Below are 21,483 nucleotides of genomic sequence, written 5' to 3'. Positions count from 1 at the left end.
TGTGTGAGTGTGTGTGAGAGAGAGAGAGAGAGAGAGAAAGAGAGAGAGAGTGTGTGTTTGTGTGAGTGTGTTCCTGTACATATACCTTTGTGAGGACCATTTTAAGCATACACCCTACAGAGTGAGGACATTTTTGGAAAGTGAGGACATTTTGGCCGGTCCTCGCTTTTTCAATAGTCTGTTTGAGGGTTATCACTTGGTTTTAGGGTTGTGGTTAAAAGTAGGTTTAGGTTAGGGTTAGGCATTCAGCTTGGATGGTTAAGGTTAGGGTAAGGGGCTAGGGAATGTATTATGTCAATGAGTGTCCTCACTAAGATATAGGTACAAACAAGTGTGTGTGTGTGTGTGTGTGTGTGCGCCATCCTTGTGTGGCTCTTTCGCAAGGCTCCTGTCAGGTCCGTAATTGACAGTCTAAGTGGGGCAGCCGAGAGGCCAGGCCCTGTTAATTTATTTTCTCAGACTCTCCATCCATATTTATGAGCCCCTGCTGTTTTGTCTATCACCGCCGATCAAACTTACTGTGTAATTGTACTCGCCAAAGCAAGAGACCCGCGTGTGAGTGGTCACTCGGCCCGCAACATTCACATTAGTCTTTATTATTTCATTATTTCATATACCGCGGGCCGGGAGGGAGAGGCAGGGAGGAATGGAGGGAGACAGAAAGATGCCAGTGGCCACCATGATTAGAGATCAGGAATAGAATAAGCTGCCAGAATCGGGTCATTATGCCAGCACCCTCTGATCTGGCTCAAACTAATTGCTGTGGCTCCTGTGGGTGTGGGTCCCACCCCCTTTTAGCCCTAATAGCCACGTCTATCACGGCGTGGCACAAACTCATTCATCACAAACCATCATTAACACAACCATATTCTAAACACAATAAACTCGGAGCTGAGGGAAAACACACACGAGTAATAATCAGTACTATGCATCATCTAGCCATGATGTGAGGTCACCTGCTACGCTTTAATTTCCGATGACGTGTTGAATTGCATTATGTTTTCCTCGGCGGGGATAATTCATCGCCCTGTGAAGACTGCGAGCAAACGCGCGAGGAATGCTGGTGTTTACCTCCGGCCGTCGCCCCCTTTAATGAATTTAATTTGTTTACAAACTAACCGCAAGGAAATATTTGCCGGAGAGACCTTGATGTTTGTGGTGTTAGATGGGGGCAAACCTGTATCGTCAGGGGTAATAGTGTAATTATGTGCTATTTTGAACCCACCGACATACATTCATTTCCATTCATAATGACTTGTTATGTTTTCATCAAAACAACACTGCAGCCTGATGTAAGCATGCATAATGGGGATTACTGTAGGTGGCCCTGGTGCCGAGCAGGCTCCAGTTACTCTCCACAGCATCACGTTAAAAAGTCAGCTCAGTCCGGGCGAACGCAGACTTCGAGTATAGTTCATGGTAATAGGATTACGTAACGTTTGTGGCTCTCTGGTTGCTCTGTAAGAAATGTTTAATGAGTATTATGAATTTGGTTTTTGTATCGGGTCCAGAGACGCAACAATGCATACTTAAAAAGGCAGCACTTAATGCGCACTGGATAAATCATTTAGGTTGCTCATTTACTTGAGCTCAAAAGCTTTAATTTGCATTTTGTTTTCTCATTTTCATCCCCACTTTTTTCCCCCTCTCTCTCTCTCTCTCTCTCTCTCTCTCTCTCTCTCTCTCTCTCTCTCTCTCTTTTTAAAACCGCTGATTGAGTGCAGTTGCTAATGGCTGCATTGTGGAGTTATAAACTACAAATGAATTCTCTTCAGTCCAAATGAAACTTACTTTGATATGGGCTCCCAGCATGCATTGATGATTATAGAAACCCTCCCCGTGAAATTGTCTTTGTAATTGTCCCACTGCTCATGGTAAGCCAGATACTTCCCTAATAAACCAAACTAAGGAGACATCGAAGGCACTTAGATAACCTCGCAGAGCAAAATTGCTCCCCCAAATGTTTTCGATTCCACATTTTATCAACTATCCGTATTTTCATTTGCTCGTGTTTTTTCAGCGTTTGAAGCACATCCCTTTTATTTTAATCTAATCATTACATTCTGTGTGCTCAAAACACACACACACGCACAAAGGAACGTTACAAAATAAAATGAAAAGAGATAATGGGAAATGTCTTTCCTGCAGCGTCTTCCTTTTGTTTTCTCAAAATAACACTGTAATATGTGGGTATCTAACATTGTAAAGCAATAAGGTCAATATTTATGTATGCAACAACAATGCAAAGCAGTTTTGTGTTTAGCATTGGACGATAAAAGTCAACCAGGCCGGTAATTTTCACATCTATAGCAAATCACATCGTGTTTACAGTCTGTTTACCACATGCACTGCTCCGCTGTCCTCTCAGGGCATCACTTCCAGACTCCATTGAAACATCATCCGTCTTTTTGTCGTGTCCTCCCCTGGTCACACTGGATGCCCGGCGCCTACAACCAGAGAACAAGCACAACACAACATTTGCTTTTTAATTGTTCAACAGCCTTTTCACATTATAAGTTACTTGAAGGAAAAGGAAGGGAGGGAGATGAAGGAAAGATATGAGGAAATTAATTACGGACAGGAAGCAACTTCAGTCTACTGGAATGTGCCCCCAGGTGAAAACATGTCATTGAATTGACTTCTCCGAGAACAGAGGTTGAACCTGCACGCCTTGATTAATCAATGTGCCGTGTTGTCTCCCCTACTTGAACCCAAGGCCGAGCCATATTTCACCGGGACAAATTGAGCGGGGGACTGACACGGGTCTGACCATAAAACCAAAGGTAATTAGGAACCGCTGGAAGACGTTCCATAAACAGACAGTGGGTCAGACCCATTCAATACACCCTATGGAGGCTGCACGGAGACAAACAGAACCGCCGGCTGTCTACACACTAAGCAGATACAGACCACAGGAATACGGTGGTTGAAAGGAGAGACAATGGAGATTTCAGCAGATCTATTATGAATTCACTGCGCTGCGAGTGTGCAAATTTCGACAAATAATACCTTCAGATCAGGGCGGTAATTTGATTTCCTGTGAGGTAATCTAAACTAATTGACACGAGAATTGAGCGAGCCGCACACTGACGTTAAAGCTTCCTGGCACAGCGTTCACAGTGAGATGTTTTCAGTGTGTCAGGGCGGAGAAGTGAATACATCAGCTCTTGTCCTGTGTGATGCCTGTCTCTCTCTCCCGATACGTCTGTCCTCTCTCTCTCTCTCTCTCTCTCGTGTATTTGGAAACATGAGCGCTCATCATTACGCCAATGCAGATGAGCAAAGAAAGAGAACTTTGGAGAATCTGCAGAGTTGGAGCTTCAGCGGAGGTAGAGCAGCGGAGAAGCCATAAAAAAAGGAGGCCTATCAGTTCGTCATTTCGCCTAAATGCCTTCACCGCGGTACGCCACTGGTTAGAGGTCCCTTTTTTATTATACCACTGTTATGAAATCTGCCAGGGAGCGTCTCCTCTGGCTCTGTGGTTAATGTAGCTCGAAAAGCAAATGGTCAGACATCCATTCTTCCACGCACCCCTCATTACGGCGAGAGACAGCGAATGAGAGGGAGACAAACCCGTGGTACTTCTTCTCGTTTTTCAGACGAGTATCCTGATGTTTATATGCAGAGTGAGCGCGGGATTGAGAGAGCGAGCTGCAGATTGCACTGTAAGCATTCCAGACCACTGATGAAAAAAACAGGCACTGTTATTAAATCTATATTTAGATGTATAGGGTGTAGCGACCCAAACCCTGTTGCATGGGACTCACTTGCCATATTAATGCCTGTAATTTAATCATCTCCCGGTCGTGGAAACTGGGAAGTGTCAACATGAAAGAATAAATAATAATAATAAAAGGGGAAAAGAGCAAGAGAGAGAGGGAGAGGAGAACATGACTGACTTTTCCATGTAGGATAGAGTACTGGAATATTAAAAAAAAATAAGACAGCCCTTGAATAAGTGCTATTAAATAGTCACAGTTGTGAATCGAGTCACATCTAGTGTATATGCTGATGTTAATTTCCCTCGCAGCCAATTAAAATAAGTTGTTGGACTTTCATCCAAACAAAATACACATTTAATCCACTGTAATGAAGATAAAAAATACTGTTTCCTCTCTGGTTGTCCTGATTTCTATCATGAACTATGTCTGCTGATTGCCACTTAAAACACACACATTGAAGTTCATGGTATGCATCTGTAGAATCTCTCTAATAATACCAGAAATCTCTGGTCTATGTGTCGGTATGTATTCGAAACGCATTACTCGATAATTGTTGTGTTATAAGTGCAGTGCCGGATTTGGTCATATTTGGACATTTAAAAACTTTGAATAAATAGGCGACCAGCACTCTTTAGCAGAAGGATTGGGACAGCAACAAAAGCACGTTCTCGACAATAGTAACCAATTCTCCAGTTAGGGGTTCCGGTCCTTAGTTGAGCTTCACAACATTTTGAATAAACAGGTAAACAGCTCTTGGTGCTTCAGGGTTCTGTGGAGTCCAGCAGTCGCTCTGTACTTTACAGCTCAATTTCTGCAGATCACTTTTACAGCTTCACAAAGAAAAGCTACAACCAGCATCACCACGGACCAAACAAACAGCCCTTTTCAAACAGGCATGTTCGGAACGGACGCTGCACTACTATAAATAAAAATATAACCGAGTCGGTTATATCACCAGTCCACAATAGCATGAGAAGATGCCATGGCAGTGAAGCAGACCCTCCAGATGGCACCCACAGCATATGTGGCATGACCTTCTGCAGCATGGGTACACAGGGGCACCGAGTCACTGTGCAAACAGCAGGCAGGGTGCTCAGATGTGTGTGGCCCCCCCTGGGACAAGGCAGCAGAATGAGATGCCCATCACTCTGTGGCTCTGCAGATGCTCCTCACAACTGCCAGGCTTTCAGCTTCATTAGGCCTGGATCAGATACATACAGAGGAGTGCAGCCCGAGGCTATCACTGCAGCCTCCCTGCGATGCAGACACTCACATGTACACGCACCCACCCACCCACACACACACGTACATGTACACAGACCCATGTCACATTTGGAATCATTTCTAAAAGGAGCCAATTTCATCAGTGGAAACATGTGATGGCGAGGGATTTCTTTTTCCCCCAGTTTTGTGTTTTGAATATGTGCAGGGAGGACGAGATAAAGCCCTTGTGACATGAAGGAGTCGGGGAATGTGCATGGATACAGAAATCCGTTAATGAACACAGAGAGGAAATGTGTTGGAGCAAATCAGGATAGGAACCAGTGATATGGGAATGTCACTCGTGCTGTTGCATCTTGGAATAAGCTCCTCGAAAACAAAGGGAAGCTTTTTTTCTTCTTCGATAAAACGACAAACAAGAAGCTTCCGGTGACAAATAAACAGAGACGACTGGGATCAAAAGGTCTGTGGAGCCAACTTGACTGATAAAGTAGAAGCATTAGCCCCTCGATGAAATAGGAACACTTCTGTGTGAGCAGTTGGATACATTTCCCACCATGCAATATGTAATTAGTGTATAATACCCTGCCTTTTTAACGTGAGAGCAACGAAATGATGATGCGGAACCATAATGAGATATTAATTCAGAAACACTGCAGATAGGCATTTATTCCCCTGTTTTTTCTTCCCCACCTCAATAAAGCAACGCTGTGTAAGTTATTACAAAGCTTTAATGTAAATACGGTTATTACAGCTATTTGTATGGGGAACCAGCGTTTCATTTCCCCTTCTGTCCGCCTATTCCTCATTAAAACCTTCAATCCTTATCTGTCAGCGTTCCGTTTGCTTGGAAGAACTTATTAGTGTAAGAGACATACTGGGAGATACTACAGGAGGGAGCACCCATTTACAAGTGCTGCACACATTTCCTGCCAGAACTGTGGGTTCTCTTTCGGCCTAGCTGCCTGAATGTTGTCATGTGTATCCAATCTGAAGCATTTGGCTCAATCATGTAAAATATGTCCCAGGTGACAGAAGCAGGTGGTCCACAATTTAATCCCCCACCCACACCCCACCCCTCAGCAACCGACGCTGTTCCACCCCTCTGAGGTTGTGGGTGTGTGTGTGTGTGTGTTTATGTGTGTGTCTGCTTCAGTGTGCACATGCATCTATCTGATTGAATATTTGAATTAGACAGACATGACTTCAATGAGTTCCCACTTTTAGACTGAAGGAGTTTGAGCGCAGACAAATGACGAATGAGCCTCGGAGACCAGAAGAGCATTGTCCAAATGTGATTAATATGAAGAATTGTATTTGAATAATTGTATTTGAATATTTGGTCGATCTATCAAAAGAAGCCAGAGATCATTTATCTCAGCTAGAATTCTTCCCGCGGAATTCGTCTTGACAGTCATCGCTTTTAATGTGAAACACAATATTTAACCAAATGGCCTCAAGCAGCGCATTTAGGCTATTAAATTATTACGTACACTACATTGTTTCTAACTGAAATTTCCCCCCATTATTTTTGTCATTCATCAAAATGCCACAAAGTTGCTGCAACACGTTTTTTAATCAAAATACGGAGGCTGGGCACATTTCCACCATTTCCTTATTCCAGCAGGCGCTAATGCTGAAGTTTGTCTTCCCTTAAACACACATCCGAAGTTAAATGGTTCTAATCCGAGAATTTTCGAGTCGAGTAATCTTATACCTTCAATAAAACAACGGCTTTGCCTTCCAACACTGATACGGTGTTTGCATGTGCTGAAACATATTTGTCACCGGGAACCGTTTCATATCTCACATTAGGAGGAGGAAAGGTGCTCTCGGATTGCATTTTTGGCACCATGTCAAGACTGTAATTGAGCATGTGTGTGTGTGTGTGTGTGTGTAGGGGGGGTGAAGGGGCTTAAGAGAGTTGGGTCATACTGTTGCCTGGTAACAAGCCTCAGATTGACAAAGGAAGAGCAATTTAGGACTACTTTCCCCAGAAATCAATACGACAGGCCTGATGTGATGATGTGAGATTATCCAAGGGAGAAAAGCCAACATATTTGGGGCTGGGGTTATTTTATAACCAGGAGAAGAGGGTGTGGAGGAGATTGCATCTGAAACGTTGAATATAAAGATATAAGGTCTGGTTACCTGGCTTCTGAAATCTTGCTAAAATGAGACTTCTCTCGTCCCTTGTCTCCCTCAGGTGATGACAACTTTAGCAAAGTGAACACTCATGGGGAGGGGAGAATCGGATTTGAGCTTTCTTGCTTAATACCCTCTGTCAGACTGTCGCTAATATTGCCCCGGGGCGAGCAAATACTGTGCAAGGCTGGAAAACTGGAAAAGATTGAAGTATGAAAGAGATGGAACTTTAATACAACTTTGGGACAGCTGCAGACTCGTGGACTCTACGTATGAAACATGTTCGCCGCCTCCTGCTGAGCTTATTTAAGGTTGAGCACATTTTATTTTGTATTTAAACAGCGGCATGTTGTGGCTTGAAACAAGGTTGATGAGAGCAGAGAAACAAAACTGTAAAGTCGTTACACATAGAGTGAAAAAAAGGAATTGCCTGGTTTGCTGTTAATTCTGTGGGTTCATCACTATAAATGACACCTTTAACATCACACCTACATCTTTGGCCTGTTGTTAATATAAAAACATTGATTCTTGCAGATTTATTAAAGAATTAGCTCAGTTTGACTCATTTACTTACAGAGAATATTTTTCTTTCCATGTTGTATTGATTTGTAAGTAAATTAAATTCATAAATATTTAGGCAGTGGAGGAAACAGGAGAATTAAGGGTTAGGGACTATGTCTGTGTGGAGCCAGCAAAGTGGTGTGTGGATACCAGACTCAAGCCCCACGCCGGGCTCAGACAAAAATGTTGTGATGCTAATTGGGTATAGGGTGGGTTAGGGTTAGGGTTGCAAAGCAGGAAGCCAATGATCAACCTGTGTGATTCAGAGAGTGACGCAGAGAGGCCACTTTCCTTTTGTTGACCACTCAAACATTAGCTTCAAGGTTTCACTGATATTCAGTGAAAGCTGCAGAAACAGCTTGTCCAAAGAGACCCCAGGTTAAACTGTCTGTAACCGGGAATAAGAGGGTATATCTGTTTGTCTGAGCCCATGTGAGGGACTGATAACTACTACATCTCCTGCAGTACATGCTGGGATAGGCTCAATGAAGCAGTTGTACAAAAAAAAAAATCCAGGTACAGTTGAATGGGTGACAGACGTACACACAGTTTTAGTTCAAAACTTGTATTTAAAACCCAGTGTGATTAGAAATCTGGTAATGAAACCAGTAGTTTAAATCATGTGAAGACTACCAACTGATTGTGATGCAGGCGGTCAGTGGGGGCACATTTTGGGGTTCCTTTAGGCAAAGAGCAAGGGTCTTATGCCACAAATGCTATTGTGTGAAAAAGTAATACCCTAGAGGAGTGTGTTAAATGACCCCTATTACACACAAAGGACAAACATTGCTGCTATTTGGCCCCTGGTGGGTGGAGGGTTAGCACTGGGACGACTAATCTACAGTACACATGTGAAGGGTTTAGCCAAAATAAAAAATAAATAAAACTGAGACAGTGACCCCCACACACACACACTGACCAGGAAGGGAGAACAGATTTGCAGGTAGAAAAAAAAAAAGAGAGGGATACACACAATGACTAATCAGGACGACTGGAAGACGAAGGATTAGAGAGAGAAACATTCACACTGGCTACTCTCCCTCTATAGTCCAGTGTAACCGGACCCCTGTGAGGCTGGACACTGGGAGCTCTTGATGGGCAGGAATGTGGACCCTGAGAGCACAGAGAGCAGATTGGTGGAGACTGAGAACGGAGGAGGAATGTATCGACTCCCGGGGCCAGTGGGAAAAGAACGGCAGGACAGGATCACTGTGACCTGTGCTGACACCTCTGTCATCACACGTCCTCCGTCTCAGGCCAGGGGAAAGAGGGGGTGATGGAGGGAAGGAGGGATTGGAGGAGGAGGAGGAGGAAGAGAGGGGGGTGGAGGTAAAAGGGGAGCGGGTCTCTTCAGAGCAGACAGCAGGAGGCAGAATGTGTCCAGACACCACAGGAAAAGCTCATTGTGTATGCAGTCTACCTTGCAGGGAATCTATCGCTGAACCTGTGCAGAGAACAAACACACACACACACTAACAAACTGTGTTCACCTTCAGGGAGCGTAACTCAAATCTCATTCCTCTTCTTTAAGAGATCACCTTCACAGACTACATTTAGTTGGATAACGGGAAAGGTGAGACGTCACTTCAAAAAGACTGTCACGTCAGCTGGTCAGCGGTGGTATTCGGTATCTGCCAGATTTGCAATCAGCTCTCATATCAAGACCATAATCAATTCATTGATCAGTGCCTGGGATGAAGTCAGGCAGAAAAGGAGTCACTCTGGAGAAATGAACTCCATGGTCTTTCTTGCTTGTCTCCCCTATACAATGATGAGGCAATCAGCCCTAATAAGCCCTCTCTCTCTCTCTCGCTCCCTCTCTCTCTCCCTGTGTCTTTCTCCTTCCCTCTCCAACACTGGCCGTCATTTACCAATGTCTGCATCATTAGTCTGCCTGGTCCAGCCCTTCTGGACGGATGTCTCCGTGTCAGGACCCGCTGCATTAGACCACCGCTCAGGTGCCATAATTCACCTCAGTATGGGCAAGGGGTCAATAGAGAGATGAGGCCTGCTGGCCATTAGCTACTCAGTGGAAGACAGTGAGGTTGTGTCAGGGTCAGCGAGGGTCAGCGTTGTTAAGCAGAGGACTGGAGGAAGAGAGGAAGGCGGGAAAAGGGTGTTGGCATTAAAACGAAAGGAACAGAACAAGGAATAAAAGTGTGAATAGCGTCATTATGAGGCTTTAACGGGTTGTCTGGATGGATACGAGCGGACTGAGCTCAGCTGACTTTGGTGCTAGGAGCTGTGGGAATAGTGAAGTATTGTTATAGACGTTGAAGACGGTTTAATGGGGAGCACTCACTGCAGTTTTAATTAACTTTATCTTCATCTTGATCATTTGCTTTGCATCAGTATGGATGTTTGGGTTGACAAATCCAAGCCATAGACTGTATTCATAAATGGATGACATGACATTTAGTTAGTTATTTAATGCTATAACACAGGGTGAAACGTCATTATTGACAGTTGCGACTGATTTGCAAGAGTCAAGAGTGTGTGTCGGCAGGACTTCGGTACCACGACTCCACGCCACCATCACTGCGGCACAGACTCCAAATGACGACACCAGAGCAAGATGGCAGCAACCGCATCTGTGATATTTTAGCTCCACTTTCCTACCATGGGAGGAAGTGGAGACATGTTGTGCATCTTTATATACAGTAGCAGCAATGTGAGGCTGTGGTTAGTCATGGCAGGGCTGTAAGCTAAATCTAATGCTAGCATGGCAACAGGCTGTCAATGATAACACTAACATGCAAAAATGTTGTGTTTATGGGAAAGCCATTAATGATAAAAATCAAGACTGAACTTGTTGGGAATTTAAGGTATAAACATAATTCTCACAGTTTATCCTGTTGGTACCATTAAGTCTGTACCATAGTCCATAGCAATTACATCGAAGAGTTGTTACGGCATTACACCAAAATCCCAAAATCTCCACCTGCTGGCAGCTTGAAGGGATTCATTCGTGTAAGAGTTGCTGCTATAGTTCAGTCATGGACCGTCCAACAGAGTCGGCTATATTTCAGCGCTAGAGGCACGGCATAAGAATGGCTAAAAACAATATAATATATCAAAGCATACCTGCAAAGCACACACTATATGTTCCTTTGCAAACCTCACAAATCTTACCCCCGTAACACTGGCGAGCGCTCTGGATATAATTTTCTGGTGGTGTTGGAATCACCCCAAACAGTTCTGCTTATTAAAGGGTAGAACAATAAAAGGGATGGATTTAGGCAATCCTTTCATTTGTGTCTGATTTGTAGACTCAGAGTTTGACAGTCTGGCCTCTAACAACACGCATCAGCTCTGTTCAACACAAAACTGTCCATGGAAGACTTATGGTGCACGTATGGTTGCCATAAATACAACCTGCTATTTAATGTGCTTCGCCATTCACTCTTCTTCCCCCTGTACACAACTTCTCTTTCAAACAAATGACATCATTCATTAGTTGCTGACTGGAAATTGTATCTATCTTCATACACTAGATCTTGCGAGTTAAAACAAAAATATCCAGTGACTCAGTCTTGGCTGGCAATTGCTGCGACTCAAATATCTGTTAACAGACTGCTTCCTGGCAGAGTTGCATCAGCTCTGGCACCAGGCAGGCACACAGAGAGAGACATTAGTCAGCACTATTCTCTCTCCGGCTACAGCTACTGCTGTGCATCCGGCAGGGGGGTTCAATGATCAGCTGATAACTCATAGTTAATGTCACTTATTGTAATCTAGGCCACTTATAAAATCACATTGGAGGCTACGACCGCTATATTATATGTTGTCAAGTTTGGATGTAGAATCCATGAGCATTTATTTCTCTGTCTGGAAAGAGGGTTTAATAGCAGGGCTGTCCGTGGAGGTAAGCGTACGTTCAGTGTGACACGCTTTGTTTTATCGTCCCCGGGGCTTGCGTGCGTGTGCTGGTGTACATTTGTGTTTACAAACTCTGGGAATGCAAACCACATTCATTGTCAATTCCTGTAACATGACAGCTGCACAGACACCCAGCCCTCTGCAGAGGGTGGCCTCTTCCTTGATAGAGCCCATAATTGTATGGCAAATTGCTTAATGCGGCCATTGAAGGCGAGGTGACAAGGAGAATGCAAGGAATGAATCCTCTGCTTGTAATCTGAGGCGGGATGTTTCACGCTCGGGAGTGTTATCACCGACACAGCATGGGATGAATTCCGCCATTTTCTCTCCACAGGGCCATGACAGAGCTCCCCTTTCTAGCAGGCGCCAGAGGAGGAGGACGAGGGAGAAAAGGAACTCGCGGAAGGGAGCACAAAGAAGGAGTAGTGGGTTGACTAGGAGCTGTTGATAAACTTTTCAGAATAGTTCTCTGTTGGAAATGGCTTAGTGGCCCCATCGTGAAAGAAGACAAAGGGAGGAGAGCAGAGTGAAGGGAGAGGGATTGGCGGGTTTCCTTTGCCTAATCTGAAAGCAGCTGAGGCAATTGCATTTGCAAACAAGTGCTGTTTCACCCCTCGGCACAATGTTTCAAATTATTTTTAAAATCTATGAACGACCAGAGAGCGAAGCTGTTTGCTGGCAATAAACATCACGTCTGTGTGTAGCAACATTAGGTATTTCACCGACAGTTACACAATCATTTTCACAAGGTTCACTCAAACATTCAGAAAACCTGTCAGCGGCGTATTTCCTGAAATGAGTCATCAAATACGCTGCCTTCAGTCAAACACAATTTGGCGTTCTGATCCTTTTATAGGAACCTGACAGGCCCTAATAACTCAACTTCACAAAGTAATGCTTAAATAATTACTTGTCCTAATTATGATGGCTGAGGAGTGTTATGCATTCTTTTTCGATAGCAATTCTCTAATTAGCATATTTTCATTATCTTGGCAAATGAATAATTTAGAGGGTCTGTAATAGACATGAATTATTAGACTATGGTACAGTGATGGATTTAAAGGGGCACTACACTCAATTTGTGTCTCAATCCCTCCCAGGGTGACATGAATAATTAGTGGAGAAGCGGACCTACTGCGAGTCCCTTCAAGTGTACGGAAGTTACGGCCTCTGCACTGGATGATCAACATCTTGATAAATACTTACATTATATTCTCCTTACTCCACTATTTTCTTTGGGACATGTCACACTTGTATGTGTCGTTTTCTTTAGAGCGAAACCCGGCATCATAAGAGTTAAACAGCGGCCGATCTAAATACATGTGTACCAAGCAATCCACTTGTTTGATGGTCATATTTATCCTTAATGTTTTTTCTCATTTGCAAGTTGTACTAGATCACTCTTAAATGACATAATCCTATGTTTTTTAGGGGCTGGAGAAGACAAATATAAATAAATGCCGTTCATTTCTCCCGCTCTCTGTCACTTCAGATCTCTCTCTCTCTAGTTTTCTGATTGTCACTTTCACCCCCCCCCGCCATTCCTCCCTGGTCCAGTTCTAAAAAGACTCTGTCAGTGTAAGATGAAAATAAAATGATTTATGTTGTCCCCCTCCCCACTTGTTCAAAGTAATGAGATTCCATATTTCAACTCGCTTGACAGATGGATTGGAAATTAAAAGCCTTAGATAAGTAATGCCGTTTTGATGTTGGACTGTGAATAACTCACACGGGCTGATTGATTTCAAAACTCTTGTGACAAAGTGCACATGCTGCGCTGGGGACAACATGCCCATACCACTATATGTCACACATTAGTTAATGTGGAGGGTCCGTCTCAGAGAAGGCACTTTCCAGGAAGCCTTATTCTCATTCATTGCAGTGCATTTGAATAGTATAGGGTCGATATTTACAGGAGGAAATTGTTGGCAAACCTTAAGGAGAGGGAATGCATTATGTAGCAGGAGGCGTTTCACCTTGAAAATGACGGTAGAGCAGCATTAGTTTGAATTCCATGGTAAGTACCATATTTTCCATCCTTGAGCTGCGAACAGTTGCATTTTCAGAGCCGTTGCTGAGGTTTGACAGCTTCACACAGAACACAACATCAAGAACGCCTTCCTGATGTCAATATCTGTGAGATATGTTGCACAGCCAACAACTCGGTTTTCCCAAAACTGCATTCCTCTGTGAGTGCTTTCCTCTCATTACATCTCCTCTGCTATGATTGGTACAAATTCAGTAAGGGAAATCAATAAGACACGATTGCCGTAGCTGCCTTACCTTTAAATTTACCACTTCATGAAAGGAGAGAAAATCCACTATCATTTAATGCATATGGTGCGCAATATCTATCTGAGCCGTGCAAATTACATCATTTCTGCATATGACCTTTGGTTCAGTGCAAGTCTGCTCTCCTGCTCTGCAGAAGCCAGCGCCGCAACGCTTTCATTACATCAGCACCTGCAGTCAATTTGGGAGAACAGACAGCTGTCTATTGCTTTGGAGGAGACGGAGTGAAAATATCGAACCGGCTCATTCCACGAAGAGACAACACCGCCGACATAACAGTGATTCATCAGAAAAAGTGCTTGATGAGCAGAGTGTCTGCCGCACGGCCTATTTTTCATCTCACATTTCAGCCGCGGAAAAAAAGTAATGCCCCACCCCCCCGTGTGAGGTGGCTAGGGTGCACAGGTATGCGAATGAGTGGTATTAATGGTAATCCATGGTGTCACCTGCTGCTGAAAGAGGGAATTTAAAAACACATATGTGAGTGATTGATTACGCCACGTGTGTTTTCCAGAGGTCATATTGATTGGGGCTGTAAGAGGCAAACTCCAAGTTTTACTATCCGACCAAAGTGATGTGACCCCACACATACATAATCAGAGAATACGTGGAAAATGTGGTTGTATAAGAGCACCAGCACAATGCAAAAACAATTAATCTATAGGTGTGCGCTCCTCTCACAGGTTACAGGATCACTGCACAGCTATAAATTCAAATCCCGCCACTGATTACTTTATTTTTCTCCAACTTAATTTTCCTATTTAATAGAAATGGGAAGCTGAAAACCCAGTTAGTGGATATGAGTAATGTCAGAGCAGCCAGAGTCATTAGGACCACAGGTGTGTAATGCCAGCACCCTCCCCTGTTGTTCCCCCCCTGATGTTTCCTGGCTTATTTCCTTGTGTAAGAGAAGAATAATAAGTGTTAGAGGAAGCTAAGAATCCTCTGCTTGCAGGTAAACAGCAATGCAATTCCCCCTCAAAAAACATCTCTTGAAAAAAAAACGAAGAAAAAATAAAAAAAGGATTGATCAAGTCAATGAGCCTGTGAAAGTTTCCCCCCTAAACGAGAGAGTTTAACAAATAATCCATCTCGCAAACAAATACGTACCAACGAATAAATACAGACGGATTCCAGGAGCCGCCTGCCACGCTTATCTCCTCCTTGTGTCTCTGGGAAACAGTGGGCGCTCTCATTAGGCAAGGCACAGGGACGACATCTAGTGATTCATTACCCGCGCCATGCAAAACCCTGCTATTAAAACTCTAAAAGCCATTAGAGAAATCCATAATGAACCCCACCAGCAGCAGGTGCGCATGGGGGGCTGGCTCTCGGAGATGACACAAACAACGCTGCTACATGACAGTTTGGGACTCTGTTGCCCATTAGCATCGCCACCGCTGCCACCAGCACCATTTTGGTGTAGGTTAATACCAGGCGGGTGTTTTAAGTAGCTGCCGGTTGGTTGTTTTGCAGGCAAGCGCTCCGCTCCGCTCCCTTCGCTTGACATGCAGTGCAAGTCAGTGAGGTGGCATCGGAGGGGCTAGTCAAATGTGGTGTGACAGTATTGACTGTAGCCTGTTTACAGAGAGGAGTACAGAACAGGATCAGCTAAACATACATTACGGTAGATCAATACGGGCTGAAGAACTGAGCAACGAGCTGGATATTAGTCTGGCTTCACTACCAGCCAGCTCTTGGCCACTTAAGATTTCCCTTCCTGCAGCTTTTTCCCATCTCCGCCACACAGACCAATAACAGCTGGAGGGCAGTTCTTTTTCTGCGGTACCACAGATTGATCTGGTGTGAATCTGGTCTGAGGCTAAATAAGCAAACATCTCGAGACCGAGTCGGTGAACAAAAAAAGAAGAAAATCAGCAAATGCAAAACAGAGCGCAGGAGAGAGAGAAAGAGAGAGAGAGAGCAATGTGGATTTGGTCTCCTGGGTCTTGGCTCCCCATCATTATAACCTTAGTCATACTTCATACTTCCTTCCCTTTTATCTTTGACACACTCCATCTGCTTCCCATCACGTGAAACCCCAATATAAATACAGTACCAGGCCTGTGTAGTGCACCAGGCACTTTGTGTTTAAGATACAGCCCCAGTACATGGGAAGATTACAGTACAAATCAAGGGAAACAAGGAAGCCAAGGCTGCTGTGGAATCACAATGGACGGTGCAGTATAGGTTTCGTACAATATGTGCTGACCTTAAATCCACATACAAAATGAATGACAGACGCACACCACAGGTAACTCCCCAGTCTGCAACCCCTTCCATGTCAGAACACAATGGCCGCGTTGACCTCCAGGGAGAGTGGGGATCAAGACCAACTGACCCCTAAATTCCCCATCAAACACGAAAGCAAAACAAGTGCGCTCACGCAGGAGTCACAGTTTAGGCTGAGAACCACCCTGCCTTTAGCCACTCAACCTGCAAGGTGTGTGGGTGGATGGAGGACTGATCCATTGGGGAAAGGGGGCCTATAGAAATGAAGTATGTCCTGGGCGACCGTGATTGCCCCACCACTATGTACCTCATCCCTTCTTCCAGGGTATGCAACCATGAAGTCAATCAGCATGACACCAGGACATCAATCACTCAAACTCCCTTTGGGGTGACCTGCTTGCTCCTGAAAAGCATAGAGTAGAAAAAAGAAAAGAGGGAAAATAGCAACATATATGCCAGAGAAGGACAGCAAGCATGGGTAGGTTTGTTCCAACCCATTTTCTAGCATAGATTGCAGAATGCAAGTTATCACTTTAGTGTACTTTCTTTAAATTTCATGAGCCCCCACATTGTATGTTTTGATTGAAATGATTTGGGTGAAAGAGTAACAACGAAATATTCAGTCCAGATCCTCATATCTTCCAATTTCAGACTGTGTGAAAGGTGAGAAAACCATTTCTTACCACCCCCCTCGATTATCTTGCACGCAGTTTTGCATCCTACTCCAAACAAATCTCCTGCTCCAAAGGGCCCAGGCCCCATTAATAATTCCCTCTCTAATCTCCCCCTTCCATCTGATCAGGTCTTTTCTTCACAGCCCCTCTCCATTTCTCACCTGCCCAGAAACCCCATCAACACCTCCTCCTCTCCCTCTGTGCAGGGTTCGCCACTTTTGATGTCCTGTTGTTAGCTTAAAATGAGCTTTAACAACTGTATAATCTGAAATAACATTGCCTTAGCCAATTCCTGGAAGGGCAGGAGGAGAAAAAGGAAAAGACGAAGGAGAAGAAGAAAGAACATGTTCCGAGGTAATGGATGTCCTCTGGATGTGTAATGTAATAATTTTGGTGAAAAGGAGAAGGAGAGTCTAGGAGGAAGAAAAAAAAAAAAAAGATGAAATGGATGGAAGAGTAGGGGGATAGATGAATTGAGGGCAGGGTGAGAGGCAGCCATTGAAAGAGTGAGAAAGGGGGAAAAAAGGAGGGGGAAAGCAGATGGAGCCAGAAAGAGGTTGGGCTGATTTAATCTATTCGCAGGGCCTCTGGTCGCTCCTCTCAGACCACTCCGACAGGCAGGAGAGGATTTGGCACACTGATCAAAATTATAATCTCATACTCTTCTCACACCACATTGGCAGATGGCATGCAAGTGGTCACTCTGCCGAGCCGACGGCACCATTGAATACGTGATAATAGTTGATAATCTATTGAACGAAAGTGCTTGATTTGGCCTGGACTTGACACCATCCAAGGCGCAACATTATTCCCTTTCTTCCATCCTGAAATTATTCCGTGCGCAGCCTTATGAAAGGGCCGACTTTAAAATATTCTATACCTGAATTGTTGATGTACCCACAGTTTAAAGATATATCTGTGAGCTCGCATGCTCGGCTGGAAGCTCCTCTGATGTTTAATTCATAATCATTATGCAACTCAGCGCTGGACTAGCCTTTGCTCGACCTCGGTAATCTTTGAGGATTTCATTATTAGAGATAGTAATCTCCAATACTGCAGAGGAAAAAAGGGCCGCGCTCTAATTCACTCTACCATGACTCATCATTACACACTAGAGCCTCAGCAAGAAGCTGCAGCACCTCCTCGCTGTCCTCCTCGCGGCTAATTCCCATTTCCTTCTTCCCCTTTACCTAGCATTAAGCAGCCTGCCCTCCTCCCTCTCCCTGTTCAAACCATTGGTGTTGGATGTCACTAACAGCACTTACTGGTGCTGCAATACAGCAAAGAAGCCTGCAGCTGCCTGGCCGCCGGTCCCTGGTGTGGTCAGAGTAGGAGGCCTATTGTGGCCGAGCCATTGATCGAGAGGAGTAATGGATCTGGCTTAGGCTGATAATGCATGATGTAATTGTCAGAGGAGTTTAATTATATGCTTATTACATGAGGCACTGAGTATTCACGCTCCCTGCCCATTTACTGCACACTCTCCGTGAAGGCCATGAAGAAAAAAAAAAGGTGAGGAAAAATCATGTGAGTCATTTAAGTGGAAGATTTAAAGTCTTAAGTACTGCGTGTGAGGTTCCATTAGAACCACCGGACATAGATCAATTTACTGTTATTACTACAATATTGTTATTTCGAATGATAATACAGTGAAATCTGCTTATAGTGATCACGGATAGAGGGAGCAACCGTTTACATGGATCAAAAAGGTTGGGACAGAATCGTTCCTCTACAAATTCAGTTTAAATAATTTGGGTTATAGTGATCAAGTGATCTGCTTACAGTGTCCATTCTGGATCTTTTCATACAGGTTTGGACAGTAGAAAAGTTATGTTTTACAGTTTTACCGGCTCTGTCCGTAACTCACTGCTCCGCTCTGTGTCTCTATCTAAGTTTTGAGATTCTGTTGCTTTTACCCAGTCTGAGTTTATACATATGTCTATTGACATCAGCGGGACGGGCTGATGAATGCACTCGCACCAATGAAGAAAGATTTTGCTCATTTAAGAAAAGTATGGATCGTTTTGTGATGATCAGCGTTGATATTGTGGCATCATTTCAAACAAATCAACTTTTAAACTGTTGCGGGTCAGAGACGTCAGCTCAGGCGGTGTAGGTGTGTGTGTCTGAGAGGGAGGGAGAGAGAGAGAGAAGTGAGCAGCAGAGTCAGTGTGTGTGTGTGTGTGTTACCCTCCCCTCAAGTTCTCAAGACTATCATACAGAAGCTACACATTTTGTTTATAGTAATCAACTGCTTATAGTGATCATTTTGGTGAAGACAAGCGTGATCACTATAAGCGGTTTCCACTGTAACAAAATTGTCAAAATGCTGTATATTTTTTGGTGTTGAGATTCCAGGAGCCATTTGCACACACATGTTATTTCCTGTTCACCCACTGACATAGACAGAGGTGTCAGGCTGCAAGTTGATCTACAATTTCTATCATGGCACGCAGCCCCTCTATCCCTCTATCCCCTCATCCCTTCAGGCCATGCTGAAGCATAATGGTGGCCTCATCGCATGTCTGAGTGCATACGCTACACTAGGCAATGCTTTTCAATTACCTGCGATGGAGCCCGAGAAGAAAAATACATAGCACATATTTCTGAGGCAAAACGCTTAGGTCAGACGCACAGAGAAATAAAATATAGCTTATGTCATTTAATTCGACACTCTCCCTTTTCCCGGCTATTGAATAGAGGTCGCCACATGTACAGCTGTGGCGTAGCTGCGTGTGGATGTGTGCAATCAATGCACAAGTGGCTGTGAATCACTGGTGCTTGAATTTACATTTGGAACTGTACAAACCCATAAACAAGATTTTCCCAACACAACATGACCTCATCAAAACCACAGAGTTTGGATTTCTGTGTCCTCCCCGTGAAGCGCGCGGAGATCGTAACCCGATCATTAGCGGCGGAAAAACCTGAACGCTCGCAACTTCTCAACGCAGTCAGTGCACCTGGTAGATGACACGGAACACACGACTTCTGAGGCTTACAAGGGAGACACCCAGGAGGCGCTAACGAGCGTGCCAGGCAATAACAAACAGATTTACAACGGGGGAAGAGAAAGAGAGCAGTGAAGGTGTAGAGACAAGCAGAATGAATCCGATAAGATAATAAGAAGACGGCTAACCACCGTCTTAATTTTCCACATATAGACTCTGAGTGAGTGTGCAACATGCTGCATCAACAGCAAATCCCCACAGGCCACAGTTGAAGAACTCCCTCATCGGACAACAGCTTACTCCGCTGTTTACGGAAATTTTTGTCTCATCTGAAAATACCCCCAACTGATTCATAATGTGTGAGACAGAAATGTGTCAGCGCTGCACTAAGTCATGCAGCAACGCTCAGGCCAGTTTTACCTGGGGTTCAGACGGCTAAATAAATCCCATTAATCATGTTTTTTTTGTCGGGAGGGTCGGTGTAAAGGAAGAAAGGGAAGAGTAGGGAGGGTGAGGAGGGGAGGGGATGGAAATCTCCTGGTGTCCGCCCATGTTGGAGGCTGCATTAATGAGCTTCAAGTAGGGAACAGAGGCTGAGGCCGGGGCGGTAATGGTGTCCGCCTGGAATAGACAGGGCTGTGTTTGTGTGTGTGTGTGAGTGTGTGTGTGTGTGGGTTAGTGAGAGAGACAGAGAGGAGAGAAACAGTTGGAATACATGGGGTTGTTTGTATGGTGTGAACCAGGACACTTCTGATCTCTGACACACAAATCACAGAGAGGATCACTGGCTCTGACTGTGGCTACAGTCCGCTCTATGCATCCAGCCCCACACACAACACAACATCCAGCTGGGCTGCCGTCGCTGTTTATGAAGTTGGCAGATACCCAGCTATGCAGCTATGCATTTTATGTGTTTTTGATGTGGAATCACCAGGGCTTTGACAAAAACACACATTTGCCTGATTGCACATACAAACTTTGCGGAACACAGATAGATAACACGGTGAGGCATCTGAACCGAAACATAACATCCAGCCGCCTTGTGAACATTAGTTTGGAGGTTACACTCTAGCCCTATTTGCAGCATTTAGCAATTAGGTGGAAATGCTCAGATCAAATATGGAACAACAAACACTAGCAGTTATCTTTTTATAATCTCATGTATGGAAATGAGTGTTTGATTTTCTCCTCATGCAAATGAGATTTTCAATTAACTAAAAAAAAAAATCTGGGGCTTGGCAGAGCGTTGCACGCTTGTCTATTGTGTCCTCCCCACACAGAAATAAATTATGAATACCTAAATAGCATTCCACATTTGAGATAATTATAGTGCTGGGAGAGAGGGAGAGAGAGAGAGAGAGTATCTTTTAACATGCAAATAAAATACACCACTTTGTTTTCTCTTGCAAAGATCAATCATAATTGGGCAGGTACACGCAATCACAGGGGTAATTTGACGACCCATTTTATTTTTGGATCACACACCCCAAATCTCTGTGCTCCTCTCCCATGTGTGCTGCTCCGTGCGTATACTCTGCATTCACTGACTTCAGTAAGAGTATAAAAAGTCTGATTATCAAAGGCTCTCCGTGCTAACGGCACAGCGCACAGGCACATTTCACTGTATTTTCCTGTTCACTACCTCGATGAGACGTCCCCAACTTTATTTCTCTTCTTTTTTTTTTTTCTGTTGAAAAGAACAGCACGCCGATTCACATTTGAGGTTCTCCGGCTTCAATTGGAAGTCTATCTGCTTTTCAAATGGCAGAGAAGTAATTGAATGGAGTTGCACTCTGATCTCCAGTT

General features: G+C 44.2%; 1 protein-coding gene across 1 annotated transcript in view; it reads right to left on the bottom strand.

Moving 5' to 3' along the window:
- Nucleotides 1-2,171: 2,171 nt before the first annotated feature.
- LOC117755968 (doublecortin domain-containing protein 2) overlaps nucleotides 2,172-21,483 on the bottom strand; it is a 151,573-nt gene continuing 132,261 nt past the window's right edge. Inside the window, exons 13-14 of the mRNA XM_034576192.1 lie at nucleotides 18,574-18,576; nucleotides 2,172-2,432 (exon numbers count right to left, since the gene is read on the bottom strand). Coding sequence (XP_034432083.1) covers nucleotides 2,428-2,432; nucleotides 18,574-18,576 — 8 coding nt within the window. The 3' untranslated portion in view covers nucleotides 2,172-2,427. The remainder of the gene's footprint in view (nucleotides 2,433-18,573; nucleotides 18,577-21,483) is intronic.

Source organism: Hippoglossus hippoglossus, chromosome 22 (assembly GCF_009819705.1).
Source record: "Hippoglossus hippoglossus isolate fHipHip1 chromosome 22, fHipHip1.pri, whole genome shotgun sequence".
NCBI lineage: Eukaryota > Metazoa > Chordata > Actinopteri > Pleuronectiformes > Pleuronectidae > Hippoglossus > Hippoglossus hippoglossus.
This window is presented reverse-complemented; position numbering and strand designations above follow the sequence as displayed.